The sequence below is a fragment of the Anopheles merus genome, chromosome 2R, assembly GCF_017562075.2.
Source record: "Anopheles merus strain MAF chromosome 2R, AmerM5.1, whole genome shotgun sequence".
In the NCBI taxonomy this organism is placed as follows: domain Eukaryota; kingdom Metazoa; phylum Arthropoda; class Insecta; order Diptera; family Culicidae; genus Anopheles; species Anopheles merus.
This window is the reverse complement of record NC_054082.1, coordinates 27,990,877-28,009,727: the sequence shown is the minus strand read 5'-3', so window position 1 is coordinate 28,009,727 and position 18,851 is coordinate 27,990,877. Positions and strand designations below refer to the sequence as shown.

Genomic DNA, 18,851 nt, shown 5'->3' with positions numbered 1-18,851 from the left:
TAAAAAAAAAACATTTCTACTTAACGAGAAACAACGCATAACTACTTACGATACCACATTTGTACCGTTTTCATGCGTTTAACTTTCTTCTGCAATTGCAGCACTCCGTATATTAGTGCCTCTGCCGTCGGTGGACACCCTGGAACGTAGATATCGACCGGTATGATCCGATCACAGCCACGCACCACCGAGTACGAATAGTGATAGTAGCCGCCACCGTTGGCGCAACTGCCCATCGAAATTACCCACCTTGGTTCGGGCATTTGGTCGTAAATTTTACGTAGCGCCGGTGCCATCTTGTTCGTCAGCGTGCCAGCCACAATGATGAAATCCGTCTGCCGGGGGGAGGCACGGAACAGTACGCCAAACCGATCGATATCATAACGTGGAGCGGCCGCTTGCATCATCTCCATGGCACAGCACGCCAGGCCGAACATTGTCGGCCACATTGATCCTTTGCGGCCCCAGTTTAGCAAATCATCCAAACGGGCCACAGTCCATTCGGCGGTGTTCGATTGCTTCGCTCCGAACGGTGAATATGGTAACGGGTCTGGTGGTTGGCCGCCGCTCACAACCGGAAGGGTTGCTTTGAGACGAATGATGGCCGCATACGCCGGGGATCGGTGCGCCGTAAAAACGTTGGCTCTTGCGAACGCAGCACGGATGGGCAGCATGGTCGTGCAACTTGGAATTGCTCGGCTGTACTAGTGATGAGAATAGGTGCGGCCAGGGTGATGTTGTGTACACATATCGTTCGCAGGGGTAATTATCGTGAGTGAGTCATTTAATAATCTCGCATGTAACGCATCGTAACTCCGATAAATCGCGATTAGATTGGGAAAGTCATAAATTGGAACAGTCAAACAAGTTGGTATTCTCATACTTTTCAGAACAATAAGCGTTATGAGCCTAATATTTGCTTTTTGTCGACATGTGTGAAGATCCAAACGATCGTAATTGTTTTTAAAATTTATTTTTTGGCCCAAAAAGTGCGCGGTTGTGTTGCGTGAAATAAGCCTCAAAATTTGATCCTACAGGTAACGCCACTATGTGTTATTTATTCATAAAATAATTTGCTTTTGAGTTTTTCTTCACAAAGTGATGCGAAGAGCTTATGTTTTACTAATTTATGAGGTATTTAGAGAAATTAATTATTTTTGTTCCGCAAATGCATTTCGCTGCGACGATGCTGTTCGTGTGGGTGAAAGTAGCTTCTTTGTGCTATATCCCGTCATGACGTTGCTGCTGCTGCTGTCAACGCTCTTGGCAATGGCAGAAGAAAACATTTGGACAATGGTGGTCCGAAAGTGGTAAAATTTTATCGATTTTCAAGGTGTACGCAAGAAGGTTGCAGCAGATTGGCCGAGACGCATTAGTGCACCGTGCACCGTCTGCCAGCCGTCCGCCAGGATCAACGTGTCCGGCGCCGTGCGTGCTAAAGCGATTAGCCACCAGCCGGATCGGCGGTACACAAACGGTCTAGCTGGGAGGGTGGGGCTGGTTGTTCGTTCCTGCTCTGCCCGCTCCGCTCCCGGTCCACACTCAACACACACACACACCCTCGTCTGTTGCTGGGTGCGTTGCTGTGGGCGTGTGTTGTGTCGGTATGCCTCGTATCAACTTCAGCCGTACTGAGCGATTCGCTCAGATGTCGAAGCAGGAGCAACTGATCGCACAGAAACGACAGCAAATACTCGAGAAGCAGCGCACGCTCGAGCTGGCGAAACAGATCGCGGCCGAAGCGACCAAGGATACGACAAGGTAATTGTTACACATCCTGCCCTTTTCTTTCCCGACGACCCCCAAACCACCGCCCCACCCACTTCCCGGTCATCTGCCGGCGGGACAACAACGCCAGTTTTGTGTTGTTGTCTTATGTAATGTTTTTGTGTACTCTCCGTTCGCTCGGGACCGATCAGCGCCACGGAGACGGCGGAAGCGTCCGAAGCGACGTCCGGAAAGGTGCTGCTACCGTTCAGCAACGACGGCTCATTCCTCGAACGGTTCAAACAGCTGAGCGAGAAGATTGTGAAACAGACCGAGGACCAGGTGAAGCCCATCGTCTCGGAACCGGACGCTGCGGCTGCTGTCGAGCCGACCCCGACAGCGGTGGGTGTGTCTGCCAGGTACGTCTTCCTGCCATCTGTGTGTGTTTGTGACTGTGTACCATACCATAACAATGATGTTCCCCTTTTAGCACCAGTAGCGAGCAGATGTTCAAATTTGACGTACCACCGCCATCGCTTTTACCGACGCTACCTCCACCACCGCCTCCACCGCCACCGCAGCTTCCGACCATGGCGGACGATGTGCATTTCGAGCCGTTCTACGATCTGCCCCCGGTGGTGATCGACAGTAGCAGCGCCGCGGATGACAGTGCCGCCCGTCCCGGCGGTGGCGAGGTAGAACTACCGCACGGCCAAGGTTGGTACCGTTTCCGATGAACCAACCGGCCGCACGCGTCGGACGATGCCGCCGACACGGACACGATGGAAATGGCGTGTCCCCGTTCCTCACACGGAACGGGCACCGTGTTTTCCATCGGTACGTGGTGCTGGGCAGGAGCGCGTCCGTGCGCCGGTTGCCGGAAGTTGCCGGTCTGTTTGCTCTTTTAGTTATAATTTTTGTATAGTATTTTCAGAACATGATAAATTACCAACCACTGTTGAAGAATTAATTCAATTGGTTGCCGATATCGGTGATGTTTATGAAGATAAATTATGTTCACGTAAAAATGATTTGCATCCGTCGCTTTGGTAAATGTTTTACTTTTTAACTACACTTTATACTACTTACTATATTTCCACACCGTTATACCCTTTGCTACATGTATGTTTCGTGGGAGCGCCGTGGGCCGGTAGAGCGATTCGTAGTTAAGGGGCGTCTAGGAGGTGTAGGCAACAAAGGGGAACTGTTCCAGTACAGCGATAGTGTTCAATGTTCGATAAGCTACCCGTAGGAAGTTGTTAATTATGAAGAAGATAGAAAATGTGTCGAAATTTGTGAAGATTTATGCAGAGCTTCCCATTCATACTTGTTCAGGAATGTAGGTGAAGCGTATATTTGCACATAATATGCTGCTCAATTAGCTCAATTCTCTACAACTAGCATAGTGGACATGGTTAACCAGTACGAGGGCAGCGTAGCAACATAGGTTCCGGTTTCTTGCAAGCATGGAAATGATTTACCGATTAACGTAGATGTACACCGTTGTTAGTCCGAAGTTATCCGTCCAAAAAGGCGGCACACCGGTTCACCCCTTTTTAGGTTAATCCTTACGATCCATAACGATCCAGGGGTCCAGGTTGGGATGCGTGCTGTACACAAAAATCTGACAATATTTCACGTGCGATTTTTGTTTCGTTTTTCTTTTCTTTTTCCTTCTCTCTCTCTCTTTCTCTCTCTCTGGTTCTCTCTCTATATGTTTCTATCCCACGAATCCTTCTGTTTCCTTTTTCATGTGTATTTCCATTCATTTCCCCAACTTCCCGACCTGCCCGGTTTCTGGTGCTTGCTCCCCTCCCCGACGCTACCATCGGCCCGTTTCTGCCGTGGCTTGTTTGTGTTTTTATTTGCTCTCCTGTAGGTTCGTGTTCGATAAGCAGTCGGAGGCGTATCGTGGCTTTCGCCGGATGATCAACGCGCGTCGGGCGACGCGTGCGGAACACGGTACCGGCGGCCCGGCAGTGGCCAGCAGGAGAATGAACGATCCAACCGAACCGACCGGCGGCGGCGACGATGGCGAAGATGACGAGGATGATGATGATGCCAAATATGATCCGGCCGACGTGCTGGACGATTCGATCATCGACGAGGGCCAGGAGCAGCAGCAGCAGCACCCGCACACCGGCAGGCAGCGTGGCCCGGAAGGTTCGAAGGCCGGCACCGGCGCCGCGGGCGAGATCCCCATTCACATGATGCCGAACTTTTACGGCGACGAGCGGCACTTTTACGACGACAAGTCGACGACGGAAACAGACTCGGACACGGAGTACGTGCGGGAGGCCCGCGAGCGCAACCTGAAGAATCTCAAGCGCAAAACGTTCGACGCGGGCAATCGGCGCGAGGACGGCAGCTCGACCGACTCGGACGACGATTACCATGGCGGGCTGGGCGATAGTGCGAACGAGTCGCTGAACGACAAGAACGGTGGCAGCTCCGGTGCGGGCGGTAGTGCGACGGGTGGCAGCGGGGGTGGCGGCGCTGGCGGTGGTGGTGCCCGTGCCCATCGACAGAAGTACCGCAAAAAGTCGCGCTGGGGTGAGAACACCGACGGCACGGGTACGGCTGGCAGCCAGGAAGGAGGTGGCGCCGGGGCAGGAACGGAACAGCAGCAGCAGCAGCAGCAGAAACCGCCACAGCAACAGCTGCAGCAAGGACCGTGGGCCTTAACGGCGGGACAAATGAGCGTTCCGCCACCACCACCGCCTCCACCACTGCCAGCTGCTGGTACTGCTGTTGCTGCTGCGACGCCGCCCGTGATCGATCGGAACAATCCCGGGCTGTTGCAGTACGTGTTTCACCACTACGGCACGGTGGCGGACGTATCGCCGGAATGCTGGAGCAAGGCGGAAGAGCACTACCGCCTGCAGCTGCTGTACGACGATCTGACGGCGAAGATACAGCAGCACGATCGGTTTCTGCGCAACGCCACCGACGGGCAGCGGGTGGATTCGGACGAGGAGCGCCGCCTGAACACGGTCAAGCTGGAGGCGATCATGTGCTGGATCAGCGAGATCACGCGCCTGTACGAGCGCGTCCGTCCGAGCCATCTGAGCGACTTTCTGATGCGCGACGATTACGAGCGTTTCGTGGAGCGGTTCCGCCGGACGTCCGATCGGCAGCCGAACTTTGAGGATTACAAAGAGTTCCGGCTGCGCGAGGCCAACGGTACGCTGGCCGAGGCCGGGTCCGGCCCGTCCCGGCCGGACGGTGGCTCCGGTCGGCCCGAGTACAGCTCGACCGATTCGGACTTTGCGTCGTACAACGATCAGAACCAATCGGGAACGGCGGCCACCGGTCAGCAGCAGCAGGGTGGTGGTGGCGCAAACGGTGGCAAAACGGAAACACGCAGCGCGGAACACTCGTCCACAGTGGGTGGAAAACGGGCCGCCGAAGGCTCGGTCGAACAGCAGCAGCAACAGCAGCTGGCCGCAAAGCGGCGCAAAAGTCGCTGGGGAGGTCAGGTGGAGTGTGGCGCCGGACTGCAGTTCGTGGCCGGCGTCGCCCAAGCACCTCCGCCCCCCGGGCAGAACTTCCACACACAGCCACCACCACCGCTGCTGCCAGTGCATCCGCCGGGGCCACCGCCCGCCCTTCCATCGACCAAGCTGTCCACCGTGAGCCGCACCGATCCGGCCCTGTTGGCGTACGCGCGACAAAACTTTGGCAGCATCAACCTGTCGGAGGAGGACTGGAAGAAGGCGGAAGACCACTACAAGATCAATCTGCTCTTTCAGGACATGCTGCGCAAGCGGCAGGAAATAGACCGGCTGGCCAACAGTGGCCGGTTCAAGTACGAGTACGATTCGGACGAGGACACGACGGGCGGTACCTGGGAGCACAAGCTGCGCATGCAGGAGATGGAAGCGACCCAGAAGTGGGCGAACGAGCTGACGCGCCAGTCGGAGGGCAAGCACCACATCGGGGACTTTCTGCCGCCCGAGGAGCTGCGCAAGTTTATGGAGAAGTACGAGGCGCAGAAGCACAACCGCCAGCCGAACCTGAGCGACTACAAGGACTACAAGCTGCGCGAGGACAACGTGGGCTTCCAGATGCTGCAGAAGCTCGGCTGGAAGCAGGGCCAGGGGCTGGGCGCGGACGGAAGCGGCATCGTCGATCCGATCAATAAGTATGTAGCGGTGCGGTGCTGTCGGCACCGTTGCCCGGTGAGACATTAACGCAACGGTTTTGTTTTGTCTTCCGCACAGGGCCGCACAGCGCGACAATAATCAGGGCCTGGGCATCATCACGCCGGACAACCCGGAGGTGAACGATAACGAGTACGATGCGTACCGGAAGCGCATGATGCTGGCGTACCGTTTCCGGCCGAACCCGTTGGTATGTGGTTGAAGTCCGAGTTAGTTTAATGTATAGGGAAGTACAACTTAAGCACTAAAATGACGCTCTATTTCTTACACCTTTCAGAACAACCCGCGCCGAGCGTACTACTAGTTTGCGCGTGAAGCATTTACCAACCAATTCGCGTTTGCATCTGCACTGCGTCCTATATCGATTCCGCTTCGGTAGGGATATACTTCGCGGCACTCAAATTTATTATTCAACTAAATGAAAGCATATTTGCAGTGGGAGAGAGAGAGAGAGAGAGAGAGAGAGAGAGAGAGAGAGTAAAAAACAAATCGCAAACCAAATTGTCGAAACCGTGTCGCTCGGTTGGGGGAAGGGGGGTAGCGTTGGCGGGTATAGAGAGGCCAACAACACAAAGCACGGCGTCATAGCCACGGGCGGCACATTAGGGACTGATATGCGCTTAGTTGTTGTTTAGCAATATTTTCGTTAGTTGTGTACGTACACGCGTATTTTCGCAGCTCTCCTTTCTGTCCCCTTTGTTGTCGTGCCTACATTATAATATGCGTGTAATCGTGTACGCGGACGATGCGTAGTGCTCATGCAGTAGGAGACAAAGGACGAAGCACCACTCCAACGGATCGTCCCGCTGTGCATGCTTGGACGTCTCGCGATCGCTTTAGTAGACGGTCTTGAAGCGCCCGCCTGTCGGGAACTCCGCGAAGAAGGGTGACCAAGAAGGGATGGGGAAAGCGGAAAAGAAAATAGAACAAAGGTAACGTTTATTTATATTGTGCTGCGCTTTTGTTGTAGCGCGCCCTCGCTGCGTAGAGGAACGCAAAGTGCATTGTGTGAAGGAGGAGAAGCAGGAGAAGGAGGTAAAAAGGCAACTGCAACAAAAACTCTTCGGTTGCATTCTCTTGAAATGTACTCGTCGCGTTTGAATTGGCCGGTGAAATCGTTTCTTACTGTATACTGCGTTCTGTAGCTAATGTGAATTAAAATGTCATGATGCTTATCCTGTAAGTGAATATACAAATTGTAATAAATAAAAGACACATTATGGTTGTCTGCAAAAAAAACGAAATCAAACATTCTCTCAGGCGCGTGCAATGTGTGCATACTGCACATTATATGTTCAAAACACCTCTTTTAACCAATCTATTGCTATTTGCCATGTGACTACAAACAGAACTTAGCTTGTAGTCACATGCAGAAGCAGCTTTAATTTCCCTTTTAAATGCTTTGTAGCCTCCTATCCCGAACCGGTGAAGGACAGCATCACACTAGTCAGCTGGTGGAGCAAGTTTGGACTTTAATTTTTAACTCATCATTCAGAAACAACCGAACACTGAAGGTGGTGGTTTGGGTACTCCCATTCATCCTCCTAGGAGTTCCTACCTCCTTCGCATTCATACGTTCGGGTAAACCCCGGCTCAAAAGCTGTGACAGTATCGTCCCCATGGCTGCATTCCTGTGCAGCAGCATCAGCAGCAGCAAGGCTGCAGACGAACAGCGACGAACAATGATGTGAATAAATTATGGCAAAGTTTAGCTTTAGCTAGAGCGACTGTTTTGACAGACAACCCGAGCCAGCTGGGTACGACCCTGAGCCGCTCCGCACCCACAGCCATACTAGGTCTCTTGGGGTCGCGCGCCACCGAACAACTAGCACCGTTGCTTCATTCGGGGGCTATTTTTTGAGTGAAGCATCTACAAAAAAATGGGTTGACTATTCAAAAAAAAAAAAAAAACTCTTTAAAACAAAAGGACAAACAGCAGGTTCAAATACACGCGCTGGAAGTCTGGAAGATCGGGAACTTTTGTCCCATCTATATTTCCCTCAAGCGTTGGGGTGAATGTAGGGAAGGAATAAAGTTGTTTCAGTGTTCCTTCCTGCCGTCCTGTCACGGGAGAAAGGTAATGGTGGTGATGACTTAATGAAATAAAAAAAGGCCAGCTTATAGGGTTTGAACCAGTTTTTGTATGTGTTTGTATGTCTGTTTTTTTTTTGTTTGCTTTGTTCGGAGCTCCTCCAGCAAAAAGGGGAATTTAAATTATCTTCCTCGTTGCATTTATTGCACGTGGTTTTGCGTATTGCGCACCATCCATCCATCGCGGCAGGAAAACGCACGTGGTAGGCTGTGGAAGCAGGAACATGTTAGTGTGTATTGTGTGTATGCGTTTAACACAGTTTCATTATATTGCAGGGTGAATTCCGGAGAATGCACATGATGCTACTAGATGTATACGCACTCAGGAATGCGTGGGTTTTTTTTTTAATAATACAAACCAGAAATGCAATAAAATGCATCCGAAAAAGTGTATGGCAATGTGTAGGTTTTCTATTTTAATGTGTTTTTTCCCGATCTTTTTTTTGTGTCTCAGTTATTATTGCAAGCCTTCGCAATTCGTTTCTGTGAATCGTTGAGCTATTATCTGAAGCATTTAAATTGCACACTGTTCGATTCTGGCTCGCTTCTGGTGTAAAGAGCGCAGAGCTTTGGTAAGCGAGCATAACGAACTTGTAAAAATATTTATCATCTCCATTCGGTGGCGCTTTGTTTAACGGCCAGTTACTTTTTTGTTGCATCGTGGACCACAGTTTCAACGGCACATCAGCGACATTTCCTTTTTGTTGGTAAAAAATGTTCCCGCGTATTAATTGTAGCTCCATTTGTAGCTGTAGCGAGTGTGTACACATCTGGCAGAATTTTAGAAGGTATAAACATTTATCGTGCCCCTGTAATGGGTGCTGGGGACGATTCTAATGGGGTCGATAACAATAGCTCCCCATCCCCCGGCAACAGCCCGGAACGCAGCATTTTGGGACTGATGGGGTTCAAAATTGAATAACACGATGCGTAAAAGGGACGCGAATGCGCGTGCGAATGAATCACAACCGATTTACTGTGCACCGTGGCTTTCCCGGGATACGCACAGAGACTGTCGAATGTTAAAACCGTTGGTTGAGGGGGGAGGGGGGGGGGGGGGGGGGGGGGGGAGGGAGAAAATAAAACGGACCGTTACGTTTCGAAAGCAACAAAAAGGGATTAGGAGCTACAACAGAGTGCTACGCTGTAGGTAATCGTAAATGTTTCAAGAATGTTCGAGGAAAGGGTATAAAAAAGCCTGTTCGAAGCTCGAACGATGGTTGTGAAATTAATTAGAAAGACAGTCGCGAAGATACCCAACTTTGTATCTTTGTATCAACTTTGTAAGAATATTCAAAATTCACATGCTTCAAATCTTCTATTGAATTGGATCACATTAGACCATAAATATACTTTTTTGAAATTGATTACTCCTTCAATACTATGTTTTGTTTGCTTTTTTATTGTTTTGAAATATTTATTTCTTAAGCAATACGGCCTTTTTGGACCGTTACTCCTGAATAAAAAAAAAATCATTTCTGAAATTTGTTTAATCAATCAAGTTAATTTGAATTTAAAATGAAATAAACGATTTATCATACTATTTAGGCGTTTCGCAAGGATAAATAATCATTATTTATGGTGCAATACTGCTTAAAATTGCAGTATAACTGTATACTTACATACTTTCAGGCGCTTAGTAAATTGTACAAGTTTTGCATACTTTCAGGCGTGGTATACTTCAATTTCATTTCATCGCTGTTGAGGGAAAATTTACAATTACATTCCAATAGGAAATAAAGATAACATTATGTGGGAACGGTTTACAAACGAACTAAAACAAATGCAATAAAATAGTTTACTTTTATTGAGTAGCCAACTTTTCATCCATTATTAGAGGCTGATATTAGTTTATTGCATACATGAAGGGGCGTAGTTGTTTTCATTCAACACTCGCTTCCCGCATTTCATCAAACACTTGTTGCGATACATGTTTCTGTTTTTAGAAATTCATCGCTGTGGATGGAGCCCAGGGATAATAATAAAAAAAAAACGCCTAAATTTATACAATCCTCGAACGAAAGTGTTCTTATTACGGTTTCACTGCTTTCCAACTACAATTATCTCAAACATTATGAGATGCTTTGGCAGAAGTTTTACATTGTACTTGCTATAATCTTCAACAAAATTACATCCACTGTTCATGGGCTCACTTTAAAACAATAACAACCCCCAAATCCACTTCCACTTCCTCCATCCATTGCGCAGCAGCAGCAGCAGCAGCAATAGCAGTAGTAACACAATTTCCTAATCTCCTAATTGCCATCTAGCGTATTTACTATTGTCTCGAAAAGTTGTAAACTTCCGCTTTCATAATCTGCCAAGACTTCCGAGCAAGCTTCGAGAGCACGTCACACTTCCGCTTTTAAAGACCTTCTTACGAAACACACCAGCCCCCCCATCCCCCCCCCAGCACCTTACGCCCGTTGTCCATTGTTGGTGCAATTTTCCGGCCTGTTTGTCCAGTCTGTTCGCAAGGTGGAGGAGGAGGAGCGGATGGATGGGTCCCGGAACGGTAGTATCCCAGCATTGGACAGCATCATAATCTCATTGCCCGGTATCCCGTGGGGAGCTGAGCAGAAGCCGTTGTCATGTTGAAAGTTAGTCGACGACAACAAGTCGAAGCGCACGAAGAAAGCTCTGCGCACAGAAGTTTAACGCAAGGAAACGGTGACATTGTATGCTTTCTCCTAGCCGATGTTGTTTGTGCCCAAGAGTCGTGTACAACAGGTAGGACGGCATGAAAAACAGCATTGTTGCTATCTAATAGGATTGTTTGTGCCAATGTGTAATGGCGCAAAGTTTCACATCATTTACTTGACCGGGCCTTCCCCGTGCGTCCATAGATCCATGCGTAGCGGCTGTGTCTGAAACGTCTTCCATGCTTGCCAGTGGTAAGGTTTTGTTGCTTGTTAGCCTTCCCGGAACAACCCAATCAAACAATCGCACTGAGCGTGGGTTTATGTTAAGTTTAAAAACAAACACATCCCCCGCACAGCGGGCGGTAATGTACGCACAGAAGGGCAAACCGCGCAAAAGGTTAATCGCAGCAAGTAAGAGGAAACAGTTGGAACCGAAAAATCAAATTCATAAATTATAATTAGTAAAAGCGACCGAGTAGGACCGAGCGGGGAAAGAGACTTATTGTCCCGAAGCAACGGAAACCGTGCCCATTCGGACCACAGCCAGTCCGGAGTGGTTCGCCTTTTTCCGGTGCGAGATGGTGGACGGTGTGTGTGTTCGCTTTCGGCGAAGGTTTATATTCATTAGCGCACTTCCCATCATCATCATCATCATCATCATCATCATCTTCGCCATCAGCATAATCGGACCTGCGGTCGTTAGGTGACGGACGGACAGGGTACCAAAACCATAGTCAGCCGAGTCGCCGCTTAGTTTGTCCATATCAGCTGTGCCGTGCTAAATTTAACTCGAACCGGACAATTGTGCGTCCTGGGGGTCGAGAACGCATCCTTGGAAGATGCTCTAGTAGAACCGATGTTTTTTTCTTCCACCATTTGTTCGGTGTTGCTTTTTTCCCCCCGTTGCTATGGACACGGACTAGAACGGGTTGCACAAACTGTCGCTAACCCGCAGCAACCGCACCGGAGAACGGGAAAAAACCCACCGAGACCTCTGCACCAAGGGGAAAAACCTTTGCCAAAGTGTTCGCCAACTTTCGGTGGCCGGTTTTTGCACGGGTTGTGCGACGTAAATTATAATAACAACCAGTTTTCTAGCTCTTGTCTTTTGCCGCCGCCCTACTGCTCCAACTCCACCAACCACACCGCACCCTTCGCGTGCTGGGTAAGGTTGGATGGAGCAAAGTTTTGCCGGCCGGAGCTACACCACCGGAGAACGAACCGAAGTTTCGACCGAGGGACGACGAGGTTTAGTTTTTAATGAGTCTATTAAACAAACCCACCAAGAATTCTCGGCACTGGAGGCACACCCCGACCATGGCCACAGTGAGCTATGTGTGTATGCTGCTGGTCTAGGCTTCGCACAAATCCGTTCCTCTTGCATCCCCAAACCGGCGACTACCATGACGGTCGGACGATGAGTTTTGTGGTTTTTGTTTAATGTAAAATTATGGAACGACGCGTCGGAACAGTTATTGGCTGTTTGTGCTAGCGCTGGTAAAATGTTCGTAATTATTGTAAACTTTGCACTGCGGGCCAGCGGTTTTCCCTCTTTTCCATTTCCATTCGATCGCGGTAGGCCGGGCAGCACCGGTCCCCCATTGCTTTGGATGGGCTTGCTTGCAGCCGGCTTGCTGCTTCCCACCAAAAAGGTAAATATCAGTAGGCTGAGATTGCTGGCGGCCGTGGGGAAAGCGTTTGAGAGGGTAAACATAGCATTTTTTATTCGCTTATTTATTATCGCGCAGTTAATGTTATTGGGCATAACTTCCATTTACTGTAGTGTAGTTCGCGTAGTTGGTTAATATTTCCGGTCGTTTGTGTGTGTGTGTGTGTGTGTTTTTTTTTATTTGGCCACAGTAGATTGCGATAAAGCAGACAGGAAATGAGGAGCACTGTCCGAAAAATATTAAAAGCTCCGAAATAAACTGCATTTCTAATGCGACACGGATAGCAGAATTGCAGAAATAACTGTGTGCCGCAGAATGGTATGCCAAATATTATGTCACACGCGGGAAAGCAAAAAAAAAGGGAAATAAAAACAACAATACACACCGCGTCGTCGCCACGCGGTACACACCATCAAAGCACATCGCTCAAACTGAAAGTGGAGGTTAAGTGGGATGGCATATGCATATTTTCGGTAGCCACCCCATCACCCATCATTTTCATTGGTATGGCACTACGTAAGCTCTTACCCTACCTTTTCAGGCAAAACTCTAGTGCATTTTATGCAATCCTTAGCTCGTGGCAGCGCATTAAACTGGGGTAAAAACGGTTTTACAGTGCTGAATATAGTTGTAACATATGATGCAGCGGGTTAAAATTTTAAATGTAACATTTCCGATATAATATTCATTTATTTGTTGTTTCTATTTGCTATTATAAATTGCCGGTTATAAATACAGCAACGCTATAGAAAGATCCAAACTAATAGATAATATTAAGAGAAACATAGCAAATAACGATTAACGCCGTAAGATAGGCAATCTGTTTCACAAAATCAGCTTTTGTAACAAAATTACTCTAGGTCAGTCCCAAGATGTATTTATTGAGGAGATGAATTATTAGAGCGTTTATCGGGCGCCATTTATGTCAAATCGTATACAATTTTCTATACCCCCCCCCCCCCTCCAGCCCTTCGCGATTTTAATACCAGAGCCCCCAGTATTGTTATGTCAAGTTGTGAAATGTCAATTTGCTCTAAAGCACTTCACCTCCTAATATCCATATACCTTGGGTCGGTCCGTCCAGTGTATTTTGACAAATCTTCATCTGACAGCTAGGGAGTTCAACGATACTTAGCAATTCATACAAAGTCCTTAGCAACCATAAATCTCTATCTGCCTATTTCCTCAGAAATCTCCATCCATCATGGCTACCTAAATCAGAGCTAAGAACTCAGTTGTAGTCTATCAAGCCACTTTGTTTTGTAACTAAATTGATAAATATCTCTTGTAGTAAAACGAGAAGAAAATTGAGAAATATTTTTAAAGTTTAAAATACAGTCAGAATTCAAGAGTTGAACGTTTTTGAGTGGGCATACTTTTAGTTGAACGCTCGACAGTTGGCTGACAGTGCAATTTAAAAGCATGCGTTTGTATGAGAAAAGCGGTATTTGAAAAAATCACAAAAATCTTATGGCCCGAGAACAATTTCAGTTTTTTTTTGTATGCAAAAATGTGCCAACTAAAAATCACACATTCAAAAGTTGGTAGCGAATCGGAGTTCAACCAATGAGCTCAGACTGTATTATAATTATATTAATTCAATCCCATATATTCAGAACATAATATCTGTACAATCTATCTATCTGTAAAAAAAATTGTTATAAAATATTTTATCTTTTGTGCATTTTTATGTCGGGCCATTTAAGCTGTTTAGTAATGAAGGGGATAATTTTAAAACTGTATTTAATGCATCTATCTAAAGTATTATCACCATTTTTTTAACTAGTACAATTTACAGTCCAGTCATAATGTTTTTAGTGATTGTTTTATAGATCATTAACTGATGCAAATAATGCATCCAACACTGTGCTATTGGAACGTAGTGCCGCTGTAGAGTGAAACATTTCACCAAAGCTTTACTAATTTACCCCTACTCTCTCTCTTTCTCTCTCTCTCTCTCTCTCTCTCTCTTTCCCTCTCTTTTTCACTCTTTCTCTGTTTATATAAGTATCTCCCTTTCACACACCAAGGTTCGATGGTAAACGTGATGGAATAATTGATTATGTTTAACAATGCATTGCACATGGCCCGTGTACACACTTGTTTCTTACCGACTGGACGGGCTTGGGACGGGATGGAAACGGTGGGGGTCCGGGGTTTGTTTAGTGTGCACTGCGACCGAAGGGATTATCCTCTAAGTGGAAATTGAGGGCATTCCAGTAGTATTCGCCGAAAGGGAAGCAGATGGGCCGCAGGGGTACGCTCGGTTGGGTGCGCAGCTCGGGTAGCCGTGTGCCGTTGATGTTTAGTCATTTTGTTGATGAGGATTAGCTTAGCTGTTGGGTTGGCTGATTATTTATCATACTGTGCGTGAAAATAACAGGCAAGCAGGCAGGCACCGCATTAATCCATGCATGCGGTATTCAGTGCAATATTTTCTTTGGCTCGAGTGGCATAACATGCGCCTAAACATTATGCAATTCAGGGCTGCAGTGGGTTTTAGCTTCTTTCTTCTTTTTTCTGTTTAATTTGCTCTGTTGTTATTTTAGTTATCCCTATGCTGTACTTTTTATCGATGGATAAGTGGACAGGTGTTAGTTTAAACAACTGTCTAGTTGTTTAGAGCACTTTAGCAGGAAAAGAAATTGATGATTAAATGATATGAAGTATCAACAAAACATGCTCTTTTGTTGTAGTTTAGTTCGGTGTGCAGAGTCACTGTAGCGTAAATAAGCTGTTGTTTTAGTAAAAATAAAATAAAGTATAAAATACATCAATGATTTAGCTAGATAATTAAAAAACGTGTTTCATCCGTTGAAAACTTGCAACTTTGATAACACACAGTCAAACAAAAACTATCGACGAACTTTTCTGTTCAATATCGGTTTATGGACAGTGCCACGGTGCGTTAAGTATGATAGCAAAAATGTCCACATTGGGCAAGCGCAAAGTGCTGTTTAATTTAAAAAAGAGTGTTCCGCCATTTGGTAACTTATTGACTGCTTCGCCTAGCGTTTTGCCTCATGCCAAATGGTAGATAATGATAATACGATAATTACCATTGTTGTACCTTTTCCAAGCCATCCTCGTGGTACAGTCGTCAACTCGTACGACTTAACAACATGCCCGTCATGGGTTCAAGCTTCAAATGGACCGTGCCACCATACGTAGAACTGACTATCCTGCTATGGGGAGAAATTAATTAGTCACTGAAAGCCAAGCCCACTAGAGGTACAGGCAGGCCTTGACCGACAACGGTTGTTGAACTAAAAGAAGAAGAAGAAGAAGAAGTAACTTTTCAGCAACATAGTATATAGTTGAGTGATTTATAGTAATAAAAGTTTAAATAAATTTGATTTTTTACACTAGTTATATAACTAAAAGAGCAAATGCAATGTTCAATGATATTCAATTAGTAATCTGTTGGAACTTTTAAAATATTATAATTTTCGGAAATAATCATGATTGGGAAGCAATTTATTTTATCAACTAAATGTAATCTAAAAGTACCGCTTTTACCCTAAATGTCTGGGCAAAAAGCGTATTATTTTACTTGTGCATATATTCGAGCTACGGGGATGTATGAAAAAAACGCATTATTCACGTAATTCGGAAGGATTCCATAAAACCCGCGAAGAACGTACCACTTTAAGATAGTAAGTTCTCGTTCGTGTGGTTTTCCAATAGATTCGTTCTATAATATCCGAAATATGTTGATGATAAAACCAGCACTATCACGTGCGCAGAAATAGCTTTTTACTTCAGTTAGACAGAAAGGGAAAGGATGATTTACAATCTGTCTACATTCTAATCACACCGCTCATTACGCGCATTCCCTGGCAGCGTTTTTGCTGTGTGCCAGATTGGATTAGATTGTTCCGGCTTTGTGGTGGTGGGCGTCGTTCCAGAACGGATACACTGTCAGCACAAAAACACCAAAAATCGCGCCACCCCGCGTTTAATTATTCGGAAGATGACTTCAGCCAAGCGGCAAGAAGGTAGGTCGGCTCGGCACGAATACGAATCCGGTCGCGTAGTCGTTTAGTCACCAAACACACAGACACACACACACACACATACATACAAACACCCATACACATTCACCGATGGGGAAGTTGTGTGTGGTTGGGGTGCACCATCCCGAAACGGAGCCATAATATCGCAAATTTGACATCGTGACCCGCAGTGCAAAGTGATTTGCATTTCGAGTCGAGCGCTTGAGCGCCACCGAGACCGGAAATGGGTGGCGACCGTAAAGCGGAACCGTCCACCACTTTCTTCATTTGGGGCCGCGTTAGAAAGTTCGTCCGCGGGATTACGGGGTCAAGTTATTGGTGCTTAGTTTGTGTGGCGGGGAGGGCGAATTCGATGCTTCCAGCACGGGGTCGCCGCACGCCGTTTCGTACACAAATTGGCACAGGCCCTCTTCACCCCTACCATCACCAACAAAAGACTGTCCAAAGAAGTTGAATTCATTCGCGTGTGCGGTGTGGGGTTTGGCGGAGCTGGTGGAAGACAGCAAAACTGCGGGACACGCAAAACCCGTACACAAAACGCTGAACAAATGCAACATGGTCGTGCGGCCCCCCCGTCAGGATGGGGGTAGAAGTTTTGTCCCCATTTTAAGAAGCGGACACTATACAGCAAGAAACGCTGCACGGACCACGGGAAGCCAGAAGTTAGAAGTTGTTAATCTAACACGCTACGCCGGGCATGAAATCATTCTCCGCAACAACGCAAGGTTACATCTAGTGGGAAAATTGGTACGAAATTTATTATCACTGCTAAGTGGAAAGGAGTGGTTGAGGGGTGGAAGAGGTTGTATGCCTTCGAGCGATGCTGCGGGCCTTCTTCGTCGGTTTATTGTTTCGAGGTAGGTGATTCTATTGCGGCAGCATCGCAGTGACTACCCACGAGCGCACCACTAAGCGAACGTTGTACGAGGGAAGGGATTGCACAGCTGTATTGGTTAGGATAGTGTGCTTTTGGAATGATACATAGTAAAGTTTCAAAACATTAAAACCCCATTTTTTCTGTACATCGCTCGCAGTTAATGAAATAACATGAAAACAGTTAATGGTGACATGGTTTTTAAATATAAATTTTGAAACATATGATTTTATTATTACTATAAATTACGAAAAAAAGTTTTTATTATTCCTAATTTATGATTAATAATTTCGAGTGTGATGAACATTTAGTTTTTTTTTATTTAAATTTATTATTATTCAATTATTCTTTAGCATGGGGACGGTCTGGTGGTACAGTCGTCAACTCGTACGACGTAACAACATGCCCGTCTTGGGTTCAAGTCCCGAATAGACCGTGCCCCCATACGTAGGACTGACTATCCTGCTATGGTAATAAAAAGTCACTGAAAGACAAGCTCACTTCACTAAGTGGGTACAGGCAGGCCTTGACCGACAGCGGTTGTTGTGCCAAACAAGAAGAAGAAGATTCTTTAGCATGAGCCTGGTAAAGTAAAATACATATCCTGATTGCAATGTACCATGAACTCATTAAAAGCTTATTGGGTTCTTTATTTTAGAACAGGGCTGGTCCTTTGATACAGCCGTAGGAGTTAACAATATTCCCGTCATGGGTTCAATCCCCGTATATATCGTGTTTCCCTATACGTAGGGACTGAGTACCTTGTTATGGAAAATCAATAAATCAATAATAAGAGATTGCTATGCTCATCAGCAGTGAAACCCGACTTAATACCGTCTAAAAACTCTAAAACGTCAAAACTGTGCATTAAATACATTGTAGTGATGGGCAAAATGGGTCTGCAGCCGGATTTGGATTGATCCGAATCCGACTGCATTCGGATTTGAGTTCAGAACAACTCCGGAGTTAGTGGGAGGGAGTGCTCTTTGGGATGGGATAATGTTCAGCCATTTTTTTAAGTGGTTGGGTCAATTTGACCATCTTAGCAAATTATTCTAAATAATTAATTCATAACTACACTTCATAACCCAATTTACATTCCTTTATCTGCACTGCACAGTGCCTCTATACTCTATATATTCAAGCTATAAGTTTCCAGTGAAGTTTCTTATTTGCCTTTCAGATACTCACGATTTATTGTTAGCTTCCAGAAATAATTTGAATTCAAATTATTTTTGAACTATTTATCAAGGCATAGAACTTTACTCTAAATTGTTTGATTTTTTTTTGTTTGAAAAATATTTAGTTGATGCTAACTAATTGTGAAAAGGGGTAAAACATATGCGGGAAACTGTTAGTAAATCGTTGAAAGAATTCAAACGTGTTAGGGAAGCAAACCATAAAACATAACATAAAACATCAAAATAGAAATCTGGAAACAACCAAAAAACGATGGAAACCCCAGGATGCGATTTTTTACCGGTACGCACATAGACGATCGATTATGAGAACAGGAGAAAAATGTTTGTAAAACTGTGTTGACACATTGCACAACGATAACAGAAAGTAACTAGCAAAAAGTTCTCGAAAAAAATTCGACATCATTTTATTAGTGTAAATTCTTTTCAAACATACCAACAAGATCGTCACTGAGCTTGATCATCTGTGATTTTTTTTTGCTCAACTCA

The 18,851-nt window shown here is 46.2% G+C and overlaps 2 protein-coding genes across 3 annotated transcripts; one reads left to right on the top strand and one right to left on the bottom strand.

Moving 5' to 3' along the window:
• Positions 1-24: 24 nt before the first annotated feature.
• Positions 25-903, bottom strand: LOC121590924 (NADH-quinone oxidoreductase subunit B-like). Its single transcript, XM_041911112.1, has one exon. It carries the CDS (start codon positions 672-674, stop codon positions 42-44), a length of 633 nt encoding a protein of 210 aa, XP_041767046.1. The 5' UTR covers positions 675-903; the 3' UTR covers positions 25-41.
• A 293-nt stretch (positions 904-1,196) lies between these two features.
• On the top strand, positions 1,197-6,348 carry LOC121590920. Of its 2 annotated transcripts, none has more exons than XM_041911108.1 (7): positions 1,197-1,761; positions 1,920-2,126; positions 2,198-2,424; positions 2,642-2,756; positions 3,587-5,851; positions 5,931-6,060; positions 6,148-6,348. In XM_041911108.1, exons 1-7 carry the CDS (start codon positions 1,607-1,609, stop codon positions 6,172-6,174), a joined length of 3,126 nt encoding a protein of 1,041 aa, XP_041767042.1. In that variant the 5' UTR covers positions 1,197-1,606; the 3' UTR covers positions 6,175-6,348. The 2 variants fall into 2 exon arrangements, with proteins under 2 accessions (XP_041767042.1, XP_041767041.1); XM_041911107.1 differs by having other exon boundaries at positions 1,198-1,761; positions 2,633-2,756.
• The last annotated feature ends 12,503 nt before the right edge of the window (positions 6,349-18,851 follow it).

Coding starts and splice junctions, on each gene's coding strand:
- LOC121590924 (XM_041911112.1), bottom strand. CDS start 674: ATGCTGCCCATCCGTGCTGCGTTCGCAAGAGCCAACGTTTTTACGGCG.
- LOC121590920 (XM_041911107.1), top strand. CDS start 1,607: ATGCCTCGTATCAACTTCAGCCGTACTGAGCGATTCGCTCAGATGTCG. Junction 2,127..2,197: donor GCGGTGGGTGTGTCTGCCAG/GTACGTCTTCCT, acceptor TTCCCCTTTTAG/CACCAGTAGCGAGCAGATGT. Junction 2,757..3,586: donor GATTTGCATCCGTCGCTTTG/GTAAATGTTTTA, acceptor GCTCTCCTGTAG/GTTCGTGTTCGATAAGCAGT.